The sequence below is a fragment of the Schistocerca nitens genome, chromosome 1 (assembly GCF_023898315.1).
Source record: "Schistocerca nitens isolate TAMUIC-IGC-003100 chromosome 1, iqSchNite1.1, whole genome shotgun sequence".
Lineage (NCBI taxonomy): Eukaryota > Metazoa > Arthropoda > Insecta > Orthoptera > Acrididae > Schistocerca > Schistocerca nitens.
In genome coordinates this window covers 644,760,636-644,780,429 of record NC_064614.1, presented here as the reverse complement: position 1 = coordinate 644,780,429, position 19,794 = coordinate 644,760,636, and the positions used below count along the sequence as shown (strand labels likewise).

Below are 19,794 nucleotides of genomic sequence, written 5' to 3'. Positions count from 1 at the left end.
TTTTTTCTCCTGTTTTCTTCTGTATATTTGTTGTATTGGGTATGGATATTTCGATTAGTTGTGTCAATTTCTTCTTTTTATTGATGAGTATGATGTCAGGTTTGTTATGTGGTGTTGTTTTATCTGTTATAATGGTTCTGTTCCAGTATAATTTGTATTCATCATTCTCCAGTACATTTTGTGGTGCATACTTGTATGTGGGAACGTGTTTTTTTATTAGTTTATGCTGTATGGCAAGTTGTTGATGTATTATTTTTGCTACATTGTGATGTCTTCTGGGGTATTCTGTATTTGCTAGTATTGTACATCCGCTTGTGATGTGATCTACTGTTTCTATTTGTTGTTTGCGAAGTCTGCATTTATCTGTTGTGGTATTGGGATCTTTAATAATATGCTTGCTGTAATATCTGGTGTTTATTGTTTGATCCTGTATTGCAATCATGAATCCTTCCGTCTCACTGTATATATTGCCTTTTCTTAGCCATGTGTTGGATGCGTCTTGATCAATGTGTGGCTGTGTTAGATGATACGGGTGCTTGCCATGTAGTGTTTTCTTTCTCCAATTTACTTTCTTCGTATCTATTGATGTTATGTGATCTAATTATTATTATTATTATTATTACCCAAAATAATAATAATAATTATTATTATTATATCTGAAAGGGGACTATTCCGAAACTTTTTGCCAATGGAGAGATCATCATGACATTTTTTCAATTACAGGCCACATGTTCTATTGATACGTGTTATGTCTCTTTAACGCAGTGGTTTCCACTGCTTTCTGCATCCTCATGCCATTGATCATTACCAATTCTTCCACCTTTTCCATCGCAAGGACAAGAGAATGCCCTGAACCTCTGTCCACTCCTCTGCTGATTATTAATCCAAATTTAAGCAATGGTGGGTTTTGAACCTGAGACCAAGGATGTTTTGATTACTAATCAAATATGCTACCCCTAGACCATGGGTGCACTACTAAAAATGGAAAAGAGCAGTATAGTTAGCAGATAAATTAACATGAATTAATAAATGTAATCTTAAAGTTTTCTTTCACAGGAGAACCGGGAATAGTGGTTGGCAAAATAATAACCGGTGATGAGACACGCCAATTTTATGGCTATGTTGATAAAGAAGAGTCAAGAAAGAAAATACTTCATGATGTGTTCAAGAAAGGAGATAGAGCATTCTTCTCTGGTATGTGAAAAAAGCCTTAGGCATTTTGTCTTCATTGTTATTTGTTCATTCACCCACTGTGCTCCACCATGGAGGGAAGCCTTCAGGGATGTGGGAAAGTCAAGTCACATATTGCAAACCCACAGACACTATCCTTGTAGAATTATATTTACAACAAATTATGAGCAGTGATAATCTACTCAGACTGACAATTATGGGATTACTTCTAGATTATTTTATGTATATACACTGCTTGACAAAAAAATGTGTAACATCCAGAAAGGGAGAAAGAAAGAAAGTGAAACATCATGGATCAAAACAGTATCTGAAGTTATTTTAATTATTATAAAATTGAAGTGTTTCAAAAAGCTGTTCTGAGGCAAGCTGGCCCACAATTCGTGTTACTGGTTCTTGATACCCTGGATACTGGTAATGGGTTAGGGTTGACATCTGAGCCAGTCCCACATGTTCCATCAGGGATAGATATATGGATCTTGCTAGTCATTGGAGCTCCTCAGTGTCTGAAACAGTATATAGAGACATGTGCCTTGTGTGGATAAGTAATGTCTGTTGAGAAAATGGTCCCACAATACTGTCACATGAGAGGCAAAATGTGAGGATGCAGGATGTCTGTGACACACAGAGTTCCCAGAATCAGTACTAGCCATGACCTGAAATCATACCAGATGGCTCTCTGCCTTGCAGCACTAGGAGTAACACAACACTGCCTCTCCAAAACATTGGAAGAATGGAAATTCTCACCAGGTCGCCATCATATACACTGATGAGGGTGGTCATGGGCGATAGTGCAGGACTGCTATTCATTGCTCAACATAATGCAATTCCATTCATCAGGAGTCCATGCTTCCTGATTGTGGCAACACTCCAGAGACAGATGTTTGTGTTATGGTGTTATCAGCAGCTTGTGTGTGGGACTTGGGCTGCTCCTACTCCCTGTCCAGTGGTGCAGGATCATACAGCATGTTGGAGGGAGACAATTACTTATTTGTAAATGGCAGGTGCAGATGTGAAGGGGTTATGAGATGCTTGGTGCACAACACGGTGATCCTCTCTTGTAGGGATCTGATATATGGTTGACCAGAATCTTGATAACAAGTACGCCTGCCCTCATGTTCCCATATAATCCAACACAGGCAATTGTCTCATCAGAATGCCATACAGATCTCAATATTGCATAACTTGACAAAGTAGCCAAATGGAGACCCACTGTGAAGCTGATTTCAAACCCTGCGAGGTGCTGGTAACACATTCCCTTGCGTGCACAGCATCTCCATGTCCTTCATAGCGACTACTCAGCATTTGACACTATTCACATCCCTTATGTACCCTGCCAGGCCTGGTGACAACGTTAATGCACTCTGATGACCATTCTACCAGTGACAGAGAATTGCAACTCTAATCATTTAAATGCTCGGTTATGGTATCTATGTGCACAAAGTTGCATTGATATCCCCTGGGTGCTTCACTTTTTTTTGTCAGGTAGTGTATATGTTTATTAAGAGGATAACAGCCATGTAGCTAGATACTTTGAAATGCACACTCCTCCTCTTACACTATTTAACTGTTGTTTTTACCTAATACTTCAAACTAAGCATGTACGCAACTATGCACAGAACACTAATTGTTGTTTATGTACTTGCAAAATTAAAACCTGTTTGATATGAGTATTAGAGTTAAGCAGAATTTACATCCCTGAGTCAAAGTGTGTGTGTGTGTGTGTGTGTGTGTGTGTGTGTGCAGTTTGTCAGTGGCCATCCATATGGATGGACATCTGAATGATGGTAACGCCCACATAAAATTCTGGGCAGAAAGTACAGCAGAGTTGGTATTTGATATGACTGATTTCAGTGGTGGCCATGAGCAGAGTTGACCATTCAGTGGCAGAACATGTTGCTGAGTACAACATGTTCAATTTTAATGCCTATTTCACAACCACCGGCCGGAGTGGCCGAGCGGTTCTATGCGCTACAGTCTGGAACTGCGCAACTGCTACGGTCGCAGGTTCGAATCCTGCCTCGCGCATGGATGTGTGTGATGTGCTTAGGTTAGTTAGGTTTAAGTAGTTCTAAGTTCTAGGAGACTGATGACCTGAGAAGTTAAGTCCCATAGTGCTCAGAGCCATTTGAACCACAACCCATGCCACCTACATCCTTCACGCCAACACAAGCTTCTGAATTGCATACATGGGGAATAGTTCTCACAACATAATGAGTAATCCTCCTTTTAGTATTGATGATATGGACAGTGTCTATTGATGCAGGGGAAGTGCCATGGAACAAAAAAAAAAATTGACAAAAATTTTACCAATAGTTGGCACTATAAGCATCTTAACATAAATGGGGTTGACTACTGACAGGTGAATCACAATACAATGACTATGGTTTGAGTTGCGCATTACACCATTCGTACTGTTCAATGTACCTGACTGTGCAAGTTCTAGGGCTAACAGCTGTGGAACTGTTGGTTAGGTAAGCGCATTCACCACAGCAAGTCGTACCACATCAGATGGTAAAAATCAGTTTGTAATTGACCACGAAGCCAAGAATCACATTAAAACCAAAATTGCACCAGTTTTTTTAGTTTTCCTGGGGCCAAAAACTGCAAAAATGTAACATGACATTGGTTTCTAATTGTTGTGAGATTGGTAGAAAACATGTTCAGTACTCTGCTCGTGCCACAAGTTGAAACTGAGAAACAGTATGTACCACAATGGATTAGAATGTCTCAAGGGTCATGTCCAGAATGCATTGCGCAATGTGTGCCATCAATTCAGTTACATTCATAACTGAGCTCTGAACACAATATCTACCAGGTAAACACCATAGCCAGAGAAGCCACACAGATTAAAGTCAGGTGATCTGGATGGCCAGACTGCAGGAAAATGATGGTTAACAATTTAGCATTTTTGAAATTCTCTGCAGTAGCCACTTCACAGGCTGTGTAATGTGCAGTGGCGTCTTGCATATGGATCATATCCGCACTGTTGAAGGATTGAAATGACATTGATGCCAAAAGACCTTCATAGTGTTTACCAGTGACAGTACAGGTAACAGGACTCATCTCCTTGAAAAAAATATGTCCCTATGATAAACTGTGCTATCAACTCACACCACACAGTCACCTCTGCAGAATGAAGCGATACCGATTGATGTGCGTGCAGATTTTCTGTTGTCCATATTCTGAAATTTTGCATATTAATATGTCCTCGGAGATGGAAATGGGTTTTGTCTGACCACAGACAAAATACAATATGTGAGCAAGAAATTACAGAGTGAATATTTGTCTTGCTTGTAGGTCAGCAGTAAGCAACTCCTGATTTTGTATGCATACGATGCAGGATGATTCATAGGATTTTAGGATTAGGCTCACAGGCAGTTCTGGTGTTCTCATGCACTACATTTTTGCACACCCCAGTTGACCCCTCCTGTAATGCTGTGGCCACATCTTCCACAGTCATCGGCTCAACCGCTTTCTTTCCTTTACCACGTTGCACTTTAAAAGAACCTGTCTTTTGAATTTTGTGATCATTTCCTCCAGACCCTTAGCAGACATTGGACCAATGCCTTTTTTCATACCATTGAGTTTCCAGAATGTATGTGGGGCTACTAGCACTCAGTCACCCTTTTTGTAACAGAGCCTTACCAGCAGTGCACAATCCGTCATGGAGACAATCAAGTTGGGCGTCTTGGTGCCGCATGTCTGTTGGTGTGCATAGTATGACGCTTCATGCTTACAGTGCCATCTATTAGTCAAATTTTTATTCCCCCCCTCTCCCCCCCCCTCCCCCAAGGATGTTTACACCTGCGTCAATAATATGTGGTTTAAATTTGACATCATTCTGAGTAGTGGTTCTCTTTCTACAGAATTTTGGAACTGTAACTTTGATTATGGACACCCTGTATATCAACTGCACATGGTGTGCCACATGTCATCCACATCTCTGCAGAAGGTGCAATACATGGGCAGCCCACCAGCCAGTGGCACTGCAAGTCACACTAGCTACAGGGCTTGCTGTATTCCTGTGTTGTATTACAGATGTCACCAGAAGATGCAGTCTTTCATTCAACTCACTGCATCTAAATGTATTTGTCCATGTATCTTCTTAAGATGCTTCAGATCTCAGAAGAATTGTAGTGAGACTAAAAGTTTAGTGCATTATGCCATTAATTTTCAAACAACTGTCAAGTGATAGTCATAACTGGATCATACAATCAAGCCACCACCTCGTACCAACTATGTGCACAACATTCCTGGCCTCAACTTCTGGTAGCACCAGCCCCCTACCCACCTCCATCCCAGTCCTGCGACCCTGGTGTTTTTGTGTTTGTGTATGTGTATTCTGTAGCTCTGAAGATTGATTTGTCCAAAAGCTGGAAACATTCTCAGTCTTGTTTGTCTGACTCCACATCTCAACCATTGGCTGAGTCCTTACTTGATTCCTTCCATTATTTATATTCATTCCATTATCATATTTAAAGTAGTTTGAGAGAATACTCCATTTGAACAGTATGTAGATCGTTTTATTGCTTTTTGTTGCATATCGGTATATTTTCTAAAACATATACATTAATTTTTTAAATTGTTCTTGCAGGAGATGTTATGGTAATGGATGAGTATGGGTACCTTTATTTTAAAGACAGAATTGGAGACACCTTCAGGTAATTATATGAAAAAATTGTCATGGAATTGTAGTGCTTTTATAATTTTTTACTGTTTCAATCATTCTGATATCAACACTGATAAAAGGATTAGAGAAAAAATTAATTATATTCATTAACCTTTGACTTGTAGTCTTAGTTTCTTGGCGAATATCAGTTGTGTAACATCTGCCTTATTCTTATTTAAAGTAATTTTATTTGTACTTTTCTGTGTGTGTATCAATTTCTCTTTGTTGTTTTTCTTTGCTGACTGTTCATGTACAGTACCAACTAGCTTTCTGATACATCTGTATCATGAGCACATTTTGTGTGTAGTGAATGCATTAGATTGATAATATGCACAAGAAACAAAAATAGCCCAAGAATAGGACATTACCAATGAAAAACTTGTATGACGATTTTGCTATTAGGATCTATCCTTCATTTTTATTATATGAATTGACAAATGGTTTTCTGTTTCTGAGATAAGAATTTCAAAAATTGCAGCTGCTCCTTCTATAGCACTTTATTTTTTTTTAAAAGGGCACTGAATTCACAGAGGTGTTAGATGAAACTGGAAAAGTCCAAATAACTTTTCTCCCCACTGCAGAATAGAATTTGGATGCAATGGAGTTTGGTCTAGTAGTTTTGCAAGTATGAGCTTATTTTACAACAGCGTTTATTTAACGGCCTTCATATTAGTACACAAATACAATGATTGATAGTTAAAAAGAAATCAACAGTGTTTTACCCAGAAATAGTCCTTATATAAAAATGGGTGTCACAAAGCAGTAAATAACAAGTAAGAAATTTATCCTAAGCAAGTTTGATACGTTCAGCTCAAACCTGAGTCAGTCCCCGTGACACAAAAGTGGGCATGAGCCAAGCATAACAGAACAGAAATCACAATTTTACAGTTTAAGCCCGTAGCATGTTAAAATCAGACAACCATAAAAACACAGTATAATAAACAAGTAAAATCACAATACAAGCTACCTCTACTACCAAGAGCCTCCACCAGCTACTCACTACTGCCACAGACAACAGTACTGCACCAGACTACTTGGTCTACAGACAACAAACATGAACATAAAATTCATAAAACTTGTAACTATAAACAATAGTTGAACACACCTTCTTCATTGTATTCAGTAGCCACTCTGCACAGTACACAAATAATAGATCTCCACTGGTCCACACAGCTGACTGTGGTTGTCATCTTCTCTGGCCACAGGGAAAAAGACACCACCCACCCTCTAGGTAGGCAATGTCTGCAACACCTTTGCCACGCCACACACTGACCGTTATCACTACAGGCTGTAGAGATCTCTGGCACAACACATTGCAGACTGGAACATCTGTCTTGGTTCCTGGCCACCAACCAACTGCTTCTGATTCTGTTCCACCACCAAAGGATGGTCTGAGAGACACTAGTGTTGATTCTGCCCAGAGAGAAAGCAGTCTGGCAAAGTGCACAATCAAGGAAATCAACCCAAATGTGACCCTAGACAAGGAAGTCCAGACTGTCAATTTGGATGGCACACCATTGTCCAGTCATTTCAGGACTTCACAGAAAAATTTGCTACTGCTGTTGTTGCGGTTCTTCATTTTATAAATCCACACAGTGAGTTGTTTATCAAGCTAATTTTGCAGAAGAAAGATTTCACTTCATTGATAATTACTTTTTCAAGCAACTCAGTAAGTACTGACAAGGGAACATTCCCAACATGGCCTCATATATGAAGGAGAAAAAAGTACACTTGTAAATGATGATGACATTCTCTTGGATAAAATATATCAGAGGTGAAATAGCCCCCATATTGATCTACAGGAGGGGACTAATCAGGAGGATTTCATTATCAGGAAAAACAAGACACATTCTGCTAGTCTGTGTGTGGAATGTTAGATCCCTCAGTCTGGTAGGTAGGTTAGAGAATTTAAAAAGGGAAATGGATGGGTTGAAGTTAGATACAGTGGAAATAAGTGAAGTGTGGTGGCAGAAAGAATAGGACTTCTGGTCAGGTCAGTACAGGGTTATCATGCATAATGTAGCAGTAGGCTTAATGATGAATAAGAAAACAGGCATGCAGGCGAGCTACTATGAGCAGTACAGTGTATGCATCATCAAGACAGACAAGAAGCCAACACCCATAACAGTATTACAAGTGTATATGCTAATTGGCTCTCCAGGTGAAGAAGAGATTCAAAGACTGTATGATGAGATAAAGGAAATTATTGAGATAGTTAATTGAAATGAAAGTTTAGTTGTGAGAGGTGACTGGAATTTGGTAGCAGAAGTGGAAGAGAAGGAAGAATAGCAGAACAACATGGACTGGGGGAAAGGAATGACAGAGGAAGCTGCCAGGTAGAATTTTGCTAAAAGAATAATTTAATCATTTCTAACTCTTAGTTTAAAAATCATGAAAGAAAACTGAAGACACATTGGGATACCAGAAAGTTTCAGACAGAGATTTCAAAACCAGATTTTAAACATAAGACATTTCCAGGGGTAGCTGTGGACTCTGGCCATAATTTGCCGGCTATTAACTGCATATTGAAACTGAAGAAATTGCAAACAGGTAGGTAATTAAGGAGATGGGACCCAGATAAATTAAAGGAATGGGAGGTTATTGTGAGTCTGAAAGGGAGCATCAGGCAATGTTGGACTGAAATGGAGGAAAGGAATACAATAGAAGGTGAATGGCTAGCTTTGGGAGATGAAATAAGGAAGGTAGCAGAGGATCATTTAGGTAAAATGGCATGGCCTTTTAGAAATTCAGGAGATACTGAATTTAATCAATGAAAGAAAAAATATGAAGTGCAGCAAATCAAACAGGCAAAAAGGAATACCAATGCCTAAAATATGAGACTGACAAAGTACAAAACAGTTAAGCAGAAATGGCTAGAGGACAGGTGAAAATCCACACAAATATTCATAACTAGGGGAAAGATAGTTGCCACCTATAGGAAAATAAGAGAGACCTTAGGAGAAAAGAGAAGCAACTGTATGAATATCAAGAGCTCAGGTGGCAAGCCAATACTAAGCAAAGAAGGGAAATCTGAAGCTGGAAGGAATACATTGAGGGTCTATATAAAGGAAACAAACTTGAGGACAATGTCATAGAAAGGAAAGAGGAATTAGGTGAAGATGGGATGGAAGATATGATTTTCAACGAGAATTTGACAGAACATTGAAAGATGTTAATAGTAACAATAAGATGACATTCCATCACAGTTATTGAGATTGCTGGGAGAGCCAACCATAAGTAAATTTTCCTACTAGTGTCAAATCTAGATGCGGCAGGTGAAATACCCCCCAGACTTCAAGAAGAGTGTAGTAATTCCAGTTGCAAAAAAGACAAATGCTGACCAGTGCAAATACTACCAAACCATCAGTTTAATAAGTCATGGTTGTAAAATATTGGCACAAATTTACAGAAGAATGGAAAAATTGATATAAGCTGACCTTGGGAAGATCAGTTTGGATCCTAGAAGGTAGGCTGAAGAAAGGCAGGCTACATTTATTTTTTAGATTTAGAGAAAGCTTTTCACAATGTTGAGAGGACTATGTGCTTTGAAATTCTGAACAGAGCAGGAATAAAAAACAGGGAGCAAAATTTACTTACAACTTTTACAAAAACCAAACTGCAATTATATGAGTGGAAGGACATGATAGGGAAGTCGCAGTTGCAATGGAAGTGAAGCAGGGTTGTAGCCTATCCCCAATGTTATTCAGTCCCTATATTGAGCAGGTAATAAAGGAAACCAAGGAGAAGTTTGGAAAGGTTATTGAAGTTCATGGAGAAGAAATCAAAACTTTGGTGTTTGCCAGTGGCATTGTAATTCTATCAGATATAGCAAAGGACTAATAAGAGCAGTCAAACAGAAAGGATAATGTCTTGAAAACAGGTTTTAAAAATAATGTGCATGAAAGAGAAACAAGAGTAATAGAGTGTAAATGAATTAATCAGGCAATGCTGAAGGAATTAGATCAGGAAATGAAAAACTAAAAGTAGTAGATAAGATTTGCTATTTGGACAGAAAAATAACTGATGATGGCATGTAACTTACCAAACAAAAGCGTTGGTATGTTGATAAACAAACAAACACACACACACACACACACACACACACACACACACACACACACACACACACAAAATTCAAGCTTTCGCAACCCACGGTTGCTTCATCAGGAAAGAGGGAAGGAGAGGGAAAGACGAAAGGATGTGGGTTTTAAGGGAGAGGGTAAGGAGTCATTCCAATCCCGGGAGCAGAAAGACTTACCTTAGGGGGAAAATAGGACAGGTATACACACACACACACACACATATCCATCTGTGCACATATACAGACACGTATATGTGCAGATGGATGTGTGTGTGTGTGCACTCCCGGGATTGAAATGACTCCTTACCCTCTCCCTTAAAACCCACATCCTTTCGTCTTTTCCTCTCCTTCCCTCTTTCCTGATGAAGTAACCATGGGTTGCAAAGGCTTGAATTTTGTGTGTGTGTTTGTGTCTCTATTGACATACCAACGCTTTCGTTTGGTAAGTTACATCATCTTTGTTCTTAGATATATTTTTCCCATGTGGAATGTTTCCCTCTATTATACGAGGGCGGTTCAGAAAGTAACCTCCGATTGGTCACAGTGCGGGTTGTGGGGGGAGTAGCGACGCCATCTGTGCGTTCACGCACTCAACAGGTCAGTCGGCATCAAGCCGTGATCGAGTGAACGTCGTACCTGCGCTAGTTTAGTTTTTGTGGCAGTTTGAAATGTGTGCTGCAACAGAAAACCCCGCCAAATGTGAAGTGCGTGCTGTCATAAGGTTTTTTACAGCCAAAGGATATTCTGCAGCAGCTATTCATCGTGAGCTTTGTGCCGTGTACGGACCAAGAGTTATGAGTGAAGGAGTTGTCCGTGAATGGGTACGTTTATTTAAAAGTGGACGAGAAAACATTCATGATGAAGAGAGGAGTGGTAGACCATCATTGGTGACTGACGAACTCGTTCAGACAGTTGATGCAAAAGTTCGTGAAAATCGACGTTTCTCAATGTCGGAGTTGTCTACTGGTTTTCCACAGATTTCTAAGACTCTCTTGTACGAGATAGTGACAGCAAGATTGGGTTACCGTAAGTTCTGTGCACGACGGGTGCCCAAAATTCTTACCGACCACCACAAAACTCAAAGAATGGCCTCTGCATTAGACTTTCTGTCACGTTATGAGGACGAAGGAGAACCATTGTTAAACAGAATTGTGACCGGTGACGAAACCTGGATTAAGTACGTGAACCCTGAGACAAAAGAACAATCAAAGATGTGGGCACATTCAAATTCGCCTACCAAACCAAGAAAAGCCTCGCAAGATTTTTCTGCCAGAAAACTGATGGCAACGGTGTTTTGGGATGCCAAAGGGGTGTTGTTGGTTGAATTCATGGAACGTGGTACGACCATTAATCAAGACGTGTACTGTGAAACAATAAAAAAGTTACGACGGGCTATACAGAACAAACGCCGTGGTATGCTGACTTCCGGTATCGTTTTTTTGCACGATAACGCCCATCCTCACTCTGCTCGCAGAACAACGGCCCTTCTTGAGTCCTTCAAGTGGGACGTTATCAACCATCCACCTTACAGCCCAGACCTGGTGCCAAGTGATTATCACCTCTTCATGCATTTGAAGAAATGGCTCGGGTCACAGCGGTTTGATGACGACGAAGAGCTCAAAGATGCGGTCACAGGCTGGCTCCAGGCACAAGCGGGTGATTTTTATGCAGAAGGAATTTCAAAGCTTGTGAAGAGATACGATAAGTGCCTCAATCGCTATGGAGACTATGTAGAAAAATAGTGCAAAGATGTAGTTGTAAGATGTATATATTAAAATATTTTTATTTAACTTGGTGTATTTTTTTAAATCAACCGGAGGTTACTTTCTGAACGGCCCTCGTATATATAAAAATTACGAATGTCTGCTTGTGTCTGTGTATGTGTGGTTGGATATGGGCATGTGTGCGAGTGTATACCTGTCCTTTTTTCCCCTTAAGGTAAGTCTTTCCGCTCCCGGGATTGGAATGACTCCTTACCCTCTCCCTTAAAACCCACATCCTTTCGTCTTTTTCTCTCCTTCCCTCTTTCCTGATGAGGCAACAGTTTGTTGCGAAAGCTTGAATTTTGTGTGTGTGTTTGTGTTTGTTTGTGTGTCTATCGACCTGCCAGCGCTATATATATAGAGGGAAACATTCCACGTGGGAAAAATATATCTAAAAACAAAGATGATGTGACTTACCGAACGAAAGCGCTGGCATATTTAAATATGTCTGCTTGTGTCTGTATATGTGTGGATGGATATGTGTGTGTGTGTGCGCGAGTGTATACCTGTCCTTTTTTCCCCCTAAGGTAAGTCTTTCCGCTCCCGGGATTGGAATAACTCCTTACCCTCTCCCTTAAAACCCACATCCTTTCGTCTTTCCCTCTCCTTCCCTCTTTCCTGATGAGGCAACAGTTTGTTGCGAAAGCTTGAATTTTGTGTGTGTGTTTGTGTGTCTATCGACCTGCCAGCGCTTTCGTTCGGTAAGTCACATCACCTTTGTCTTTAGTTATATTTTTCCCACGTGGAATGTTTCCCTCTATTATATATATATATATATATATATATATATATATATATATATATATATATATATATATATATACAAAGATGATGTGACTTACCAAATGAAAGTGCTGGCATATATATATATATATATATATATATATATATATATATATATATATATATATACAAAGATGATGTGACTTACCAAATGAAAGTGCTGGCAGGTCGACAGACACACAAACAAACACAAACATACACACAAAATTCAAGCTTTCGCAACAAGCTGTTGCCTCATCAGGAAAGAGGGAAGGAGAGGGAAAGACGAAAGGATGTGGGTTTTAAGGGAGAGGGTACGGAGTCATTCCAATCCCGGGAGCGGAAAGACTTACCTTTGGGGGAAAAAAGGACGGGTATACACTCGCACACACACACATATCGATCCACACATATACAGGCACAAGCAGACATATTTAAAGACAAAGAGTTTGGGCAGAGATGTCAGTCGAGGCAGAAGTGCAGAGGCAAAGATGTTGTGGAATGACAGGTGAGGTATGAGTGGCGGCAACTTGAAATTAGCGGAGATTGAGGCCTGGTGGATAACGGGAAGAGAGGATATATTGAAGAGCAAGTTCCGATCTCCGGAGTTCGGATAGGTTGGTGTTAGTGGGAAGTATCCAGATAACCCGGACGGTGTAACACTGTGCCAAGATGTGCTGGCCATGCACCAAGGCATGTTTAGCCACAGGGTGATCCTCATTACCAACAAACACTGTCTGCCTGTGTCCATTCATGCGAATGGACAGTTTGTTGCTGATCATTCCCACATAGAATGCGTCACAGTGTAGGCAGGTCAGCTGGTAGATCACGTGGGTGCTTTCACACGTGGCTCTGCCTTTGATCGTGTACACCTTCCGGGTTACAGGACTGGAGTAGGTGGTGGTGGGAGGGTGCATGGGACGGGTTTTACACTGGGGGCGGTTACAAGGGTAGGAGCCATAGGGTAGGGAAGGTGGTTTGGGGATTTCATAGGGATGAACTAAGAGGTTACGAAGGTTAGGTGGACGGTGGAAAGACACTCTTGGTGGAGTGGGGAGGATTTCATGAAGGATGGATCTCATTTCTGGGCAGGATCTGAGGAAGTCGTATCCCTGCTGGAGAGCCACATTCAGAATCTGATCCAGTCCCAGAAAGTATCCTGTCACAAGTGGGGCACTTTTGTGGTTCTTCTGTGGGAGGTTCTGGGTTTGAGAGGATGAGGAAGTGGCTCTGGTTATTTGCTTCTGTACTAGGTCGGGAGGGTAGTTGCGGGATGCGAAAGCTGTTGTCAGGTTGTTCGTGTAATGCTTCAGGGATTCCGGACTGGAGCAGATTCGTTTGCCACGAAGACCTAGGCTGTAGGGAAGGGACCATTTGATGTGGAATGGGTGGCAGCTGTCGTAATGGAGGTACTGTTGCTTGTTGGTGGGTTTGATGTGGACGGACGTGTGAAGCTGGCCATTGGACAGGTGGAGGTCAACATCAAGGAAAGTGGCATGGGATTTGGAGCAGGACCAGGTGAATCTGATTACCAAACTTTGGGTTGGCAGGCCTGGGTAACCAAGAAGGCTTCCTCTAAGCGACCCATGAATAGGTTGGCGTATGAAGGGGCCATCCTGGTACCCATGGCTGTTCCCTTTAATTGTTGGTATGTCTGGCCTTCTGGCGAGTGTATACCTGTCCTATTTTCCCCCTAAGGTAAGTCTTTCCGCTCCCGGGATTGGAATGACTCCTTACCCTCTCCCTTAAAACCCACATCCTTTCGTCTTTCCCTCTCCTTCCCTCTTTCCTGATGAAGCAACCGTGCGTTGCGAAAGCTTGAATTTTGTGTGTTGTTTGTGTTGATTTGTGTGTCTATCAACATAGGGTGGCAGGTGATCGGCGTGAAAGGAAGTGCTCCATCGCAGCGAGGCCCTGGACGTGCGGGATATTTGTGTATAAGGAAGTGGGAATAACCAGAGCCACTTCCTCATCTCCTCAAACCCAGAACCTCCCAATGAAGAACCCCAAAAGTGCCCCCCTTGTGACAGGATACTTTCCGGGACTGGATCAGACTCTGAATGTGGCTCTCCAGCAGGGATACGACTTCCTCAAATCCTGCCCTTAAATGAGATCCATCCTTCATGAAATCCTCCCCACTCCACCAATCTGCTCCCGGGATTGGAATGACTCCTTACCCTCTCCCTTAAAACCCACATCCTTTCGTCTTTCCCTCTCCTTCCCTCTTTCCTGATGAGGCAACAGTTTGTTGCGAAAGCTTGAATTTTGTCTGTATGTGTTTGTTTGTGTGTCTATCGACCTGCCAGCGCTTTCGTTCGGTAAGTCACATCATCTTTGTTTTTAGATATATTTTTCCCATGTGGAATGTTTCCCTCTATCTATATATATATACAAAATTCAAGCTTTCGCAACCCACGGTTGTTGCTTCATCAGGAAAGTGGGAAGGAGAGGGAAAGACGAGAGGATGTGGGTTTTAAGGGAGAGGGTAAGGAGTCATTCCAATCCCGGGAGCGGAAAGACTTACCTTAGGGGGAAAATAGGACAGGTATACACTCGCGCGCACACACACACACACACACACACACACACACACACACACACACACACACATATATATCCATCCGCACATATACAGACACAAGCAGACATTTGTGAAGGCAAAGAGTTTGGGCAGAGATGTCAGTCGAGGCAGAAGTACAGAGGCAAAGATGTTGTTGAATGACAGGTGAGGTATGAGCGGTGGCAACTTGAAATTAGCGCAGGTTGAGGCCTGGTGGGTAACGGGAAGAGAGAATATACAGAAGGGCAAGTTCCCATCTCCGGAGTTCTGATAGGTTGGTGTTAGTGGGATCTTGCCCTTCAGTATATCCTCTCTTCCCGTTACCCACCAGGCCTCAACCTCTGCTAATTTCAAGTTGCCGCCGCTCATACCTCACCTGTCATTTAACATCTTTGCCTCTGTACTTCCGCCTCGACTGACATCTCTGCCCAAACTCTTTGCCTTCACAAATGTCTGCTTGTGTCTGTATATGTGCGGATGGATATATATGTGTGTGTGTGTGTGTGTGTGTGTGTGTGTGTGTGTGTGTGCGCGCGCGAGTGTATACCTGTCCTATTTTCCCCCTAAGGTAAGTCTTTCCGCTTCCGGGATTGGAATGACTCCTTACCCTCTCCCTTAAAACCCACATCCTTTCGTCTTTCCCTCTCCTTCCCTCTTTCCTGATGATGCAACCGTGGGTTGCGAAAGCTTGAATTTTGTGTGTTGTTTGTGTTGATTTGTGTGTCTATCAACATACCAACGCTTTCGTTTGGTAAGTCACATCATTTTTGTTTTTAGATATATTTTTCCCATTAGAAGTTTTTTCTGGAGGTATTTGGCTAGTGGTGCAACCTTGAATAGAAGTGAAATTTGGGCATCAGGCAGATTAGAAAAGAAGAAAATAATCACTGTTGGTACAGAAGACTGTAGAAGACTATCTGGATAGATTGAATAACAAATCAGGAGGTACTGAATCAAACCAGGAAAAAAAGAAATTTATGACAACTAGAAGAAAAGAAGGTGTCAGTTGATAGGACACATCCTGAGACACCACAGAATCGTCAGTTTGGTAATGGAAGGAAAGGGAAAGGGAAAGGGGGGGGGGGGTGTAAAAATTGTAGAGGGAGACCGAGGCTGTAAGCATGTTCAAATGGATGAAGATTGGAGTAGTCATGAAGAGACTTGCACAGGACAGTGTAGCATGGAGAGCTGCATCAAACCAATTATAGGACTGAAGACCATGACAATTACAACAATTAATTTCTGCACGTAATTGTTTTTTTGAGAGTCACAATAATTTTTAAGATGTTCATTTCCGTAACATTCCTAAGAAAAATTAGTGGTCTAAGTTCATTGCTGGTACTGAATCACACATTTCTTCATGATATGTCAATTAAGTTGCACTTTGAATATCTTGCATACAATACTTGACTCACTCAGTATATTCGATCTTTTTCTTAGTACAGTTTTACTGCCGTCTTAATGTGCTCTCTTCTTTAAAGATTTTCTGTGTGCTGTCCTACAGATTCTGCATTTTGCTGGAAGCACTACAGTTTGGAGCCCCAGGGTGGTACATAGAAGTTATACTCCATCAGGATGAACCACAGTTGCGGAAACTTTAGACATAACATTTTTTCCTAATACTTCCTACAGTGTAGGATTATGATTTTTGCTGTATTTATTTTCCATAATTATTTTATAAGAGACTTCCTTCTTAGCTCTATATTGAGTTAAATGGCCATTATATGTATAAATTAGGACTCATCGTATGATTGAAGTACCTTTTGTACAAGGAAAAAAAGTGTCAATTGTTTACTGAAGCAGAAGAGTCAAGGTTAAAACTGGAATTCTCTAAATAATGCCTCCTTATATTTATTAGTATTTTATTGTAATGCATGTACCTTTAATATTTATTAGGTGGAAAGGGGAAAACGTAGCAACTGCTGAAGTGGAAACTATTATCAGCAACTTAACTGGCTACCATAACATCACTGTATATGGTGTTGAGGTATGAAGTGCTACATCATGATTTATTAAGTGTCAGATCTATATGACAATCACTCTTGCTTAAGAACAATTCGAGTACAGCTGGATTGATCTTTTTTTGTAGGTACCTGGTGCAGAAGGCAGGGCAGGAATGGCGGCTCTTGAAGATCCAGATCGGAAAATAGATCTAAAGAAGTTAGCAGAAGGTCTCGCTACAAATCTTCCACATTATGCCCGTCCTATGTTTTTACGAGTTGTGAAAAGTCTGGAACTTACAGGGACTTTCAAAATAAAGAAAACTACAATCCAGAAAGAAGGTTTTGATCCTGCTTTAATTAAAGATGATTTGTATTTTCATGATGGAAAAGAATTTGTTCCTCTTACTCCAGAACTTTATAATGAAATTGTGAGTGGGAAGTTCAGGTTGTGATAAATACGTTTTGTGTGTGGTCTGCTGTAGTCAGATCTGGAACAAAGACTGTTGTGTGCTCATAGTTCCTTTATATTGTGCGGTTAAAAACTGATATCGATGATTCAGACTTTGTCATCTGTGAGACTTTGACACCAGCTTTTTTTTTGTGTAAGTGACATGCAAAGAGAGTTGGAACATTTTGCAGATTAATTGTGGTGAATTCTTAACAAAGAATAAAGTCTAACATGTCTCAGTTGCTTGATGATGACTGTATTACATTCCAGATTTTAAAGAAGAAAACTGTACAGAGCTGTTGGAAATTATTACTGTTCTTGAGATGTAATACATATATTAACAGAAAGTATTCACCATAAAAAGGACCTGAAAAGAAATTTCATCAGTGTAATCAAATTCATTACACATTCATGAGGCATCACATTGATGTTATAAACTTCCATAAATACAAGAAATGTTAATTTTTTAAAGATGAAGTCTTTATTGTCCATTTATTTCCAAGAAATAAAATTCCCTTGAAATATCTGGTAATATTTACCTCTTGTGTTGTTATCAATTGTTTTTAGTTTTATATAAATATGATTTTTTTCTGCTTACGTATGCACTACTAAATAATCACAATGGATATGTCAAAAGTTGAATAACAAATTCAGCATTATTAAGAAATTAATGAAAATTGGGTTTTATAAGCCTGTAAGAGTATCAGTAATGGTCTAGTGAGCCATAACTGAACAGTCTGTAGACATCTCATAAATTATTTGTCTCCTCCTTTTCCTTAGACATTATGTGCAATAATGTACCTACACTTCCTCATCAATTGGCTTCCATGCATCACTGTCAACTGTTTTTCTCCACTGTCTGCACCTTTTCTACCTGCTGGCACACAATTTTCCTTTTGTTATCTTCTTGAGAATCCTGTCATCTCCTGTCTTTTCCAAATGTCCTAACAAAGATATTATTTGTTTGATAAATTTAACTATTATCTGTGTGGTTGTTCAAATTCCCTTCTGTCATGTTTCATATTTCTGACCTGCAAATAATAATTATTCTGCTGTCCATTAAAACTACATCACAATGAAGGCAGCATGCAACAGTCATCAAATTGGCATTAAGTGAACTTCAAGCCTGAATATGAAAATGATTACTGTTTCAGTGCAGTCACAAAGAGTAGCTGAGAGTAATGCCATTTATACTCTGGATATAATCAAAGATTACTCATCATGTTTTGTTGTTGGTTGTGAGAAAATTATGTCATGCCTCATGTAATAATGAAAAAGATCTGCCAGCATGGTTCACAATTTAACAGGGTAGGATTGTGCACCATCAAGATTGTGGTTTATCATTCCATGATTCTGCTGCTTGCATCCGTCAGGATTGTATGTCTGTCTCACGAATATGGAATTTATGGATTCACAAAGGGCATACTCAATGCCATACATCATCAAGATACTGTTCTCTCAACCATGCACAATTGTACAGTCACACGGCGTAATTTGCTTCAGAAAATGGGCTAGTTTGCAGCAACACAACTAGACTTTGACAGTATGATGATGTCTGAAGCACAATGGAATGTTGTGAATTTTAAAATTTTCTGGCAGTATCTCTCTCTCTCTCTCTCTCTCTCTCTCTCTCTCTCTCTCTCTGCGCATGTGTGTTGGTGTGTTTTACTGAGTTGAATGTAGACCGATTGCATTTCGATGTGGCACCTAGCAGTCATCCTTAGGTTGTCTGTGAAGATTGGAAAAATACTTTCCCCATCCCACAATTTGTTAATGTGCTGTGAGTATTCCATGCAAGTGTAGAAACTGTGGTGATGAACCAGCCACACTACCAATAGGAAAATGGTGTCCCTGGTGGAATTGTGGCACTCAACTGTCCTCAAGGTTGCCATTCGACTTGGCCACTGGTGTACTCTGTCATCTTTGTTTGAAGTGAACTGTGGAGGTGGGGTTCCACACATTGTCCAACTAGTGCAACTTTCATCATATTTTATAACCTGGGAATTTCCTTGTAGTCTTTAATAAATGAGTCTTTAAAAATGTTTTCATGGTCAAAATTATTGTTTTATCGTATCCTGTTGAGTGTCCAGTGGAGATACAACACTCAGCAGTAGCAGACTTGGTTGGCTGGAAAGGCAAGTGCAGCGGTAATGTTCAGTTCAGTGTTCTATCATGTTCTCTACGGCCTGGTCTATTCAAGCCATATACATCACTGGCAAGGTATTTTGTAAATTCCAGCCCTTCTGCAATAATAAATCATCCTGTTCCCAAAAGGACTTAGCTGGTAGGCTGGAAACCACCACCTAAGACGGCAGACTTTTTGGGATCAGTAAAGAGCAATTAATTATTGTGGAAGGCTGGAATTTACAAAATACCT

The 19,794-nt window shown here is 40.5% G+C and overlaps 1 protein-coding gene across 1 annotated transcript in view; it reads left to right on the top strand.

The window, feature by feature from the left end:
• LOC126258437 (long-chain fatty acid transport protein 4-like) overlaps positions 1–17,863 on the top strand; it is a 318,264-nt gene extending 300,401 nt beyond the window's left edge. Inside the window, exons 8-11 of the mRNA XM_049955644.1 lie at positions 1,057–1,194; positions 5,786–5,852; positions 16,923–17,013; positions 17,116–17,863. Coding sequence (XP_049811601.1) covers positions 1,057–1,194; positions 5,786–5,852; positions 16,923–17,013; positions 17,116–17,421 — 602 coding nt within the window. The 3' untranslated portion in view covers positions 17,422–17,863. The remainder of the gene's footprint in view (positions 1–1,056; positions 1,195–5,785; positions 5,853–16,922; positions 17,014–17,115) is intronic.
• The last annotated feature ends 1,931 nt before the right edge of the window (positions 17,864–19,794 follow it).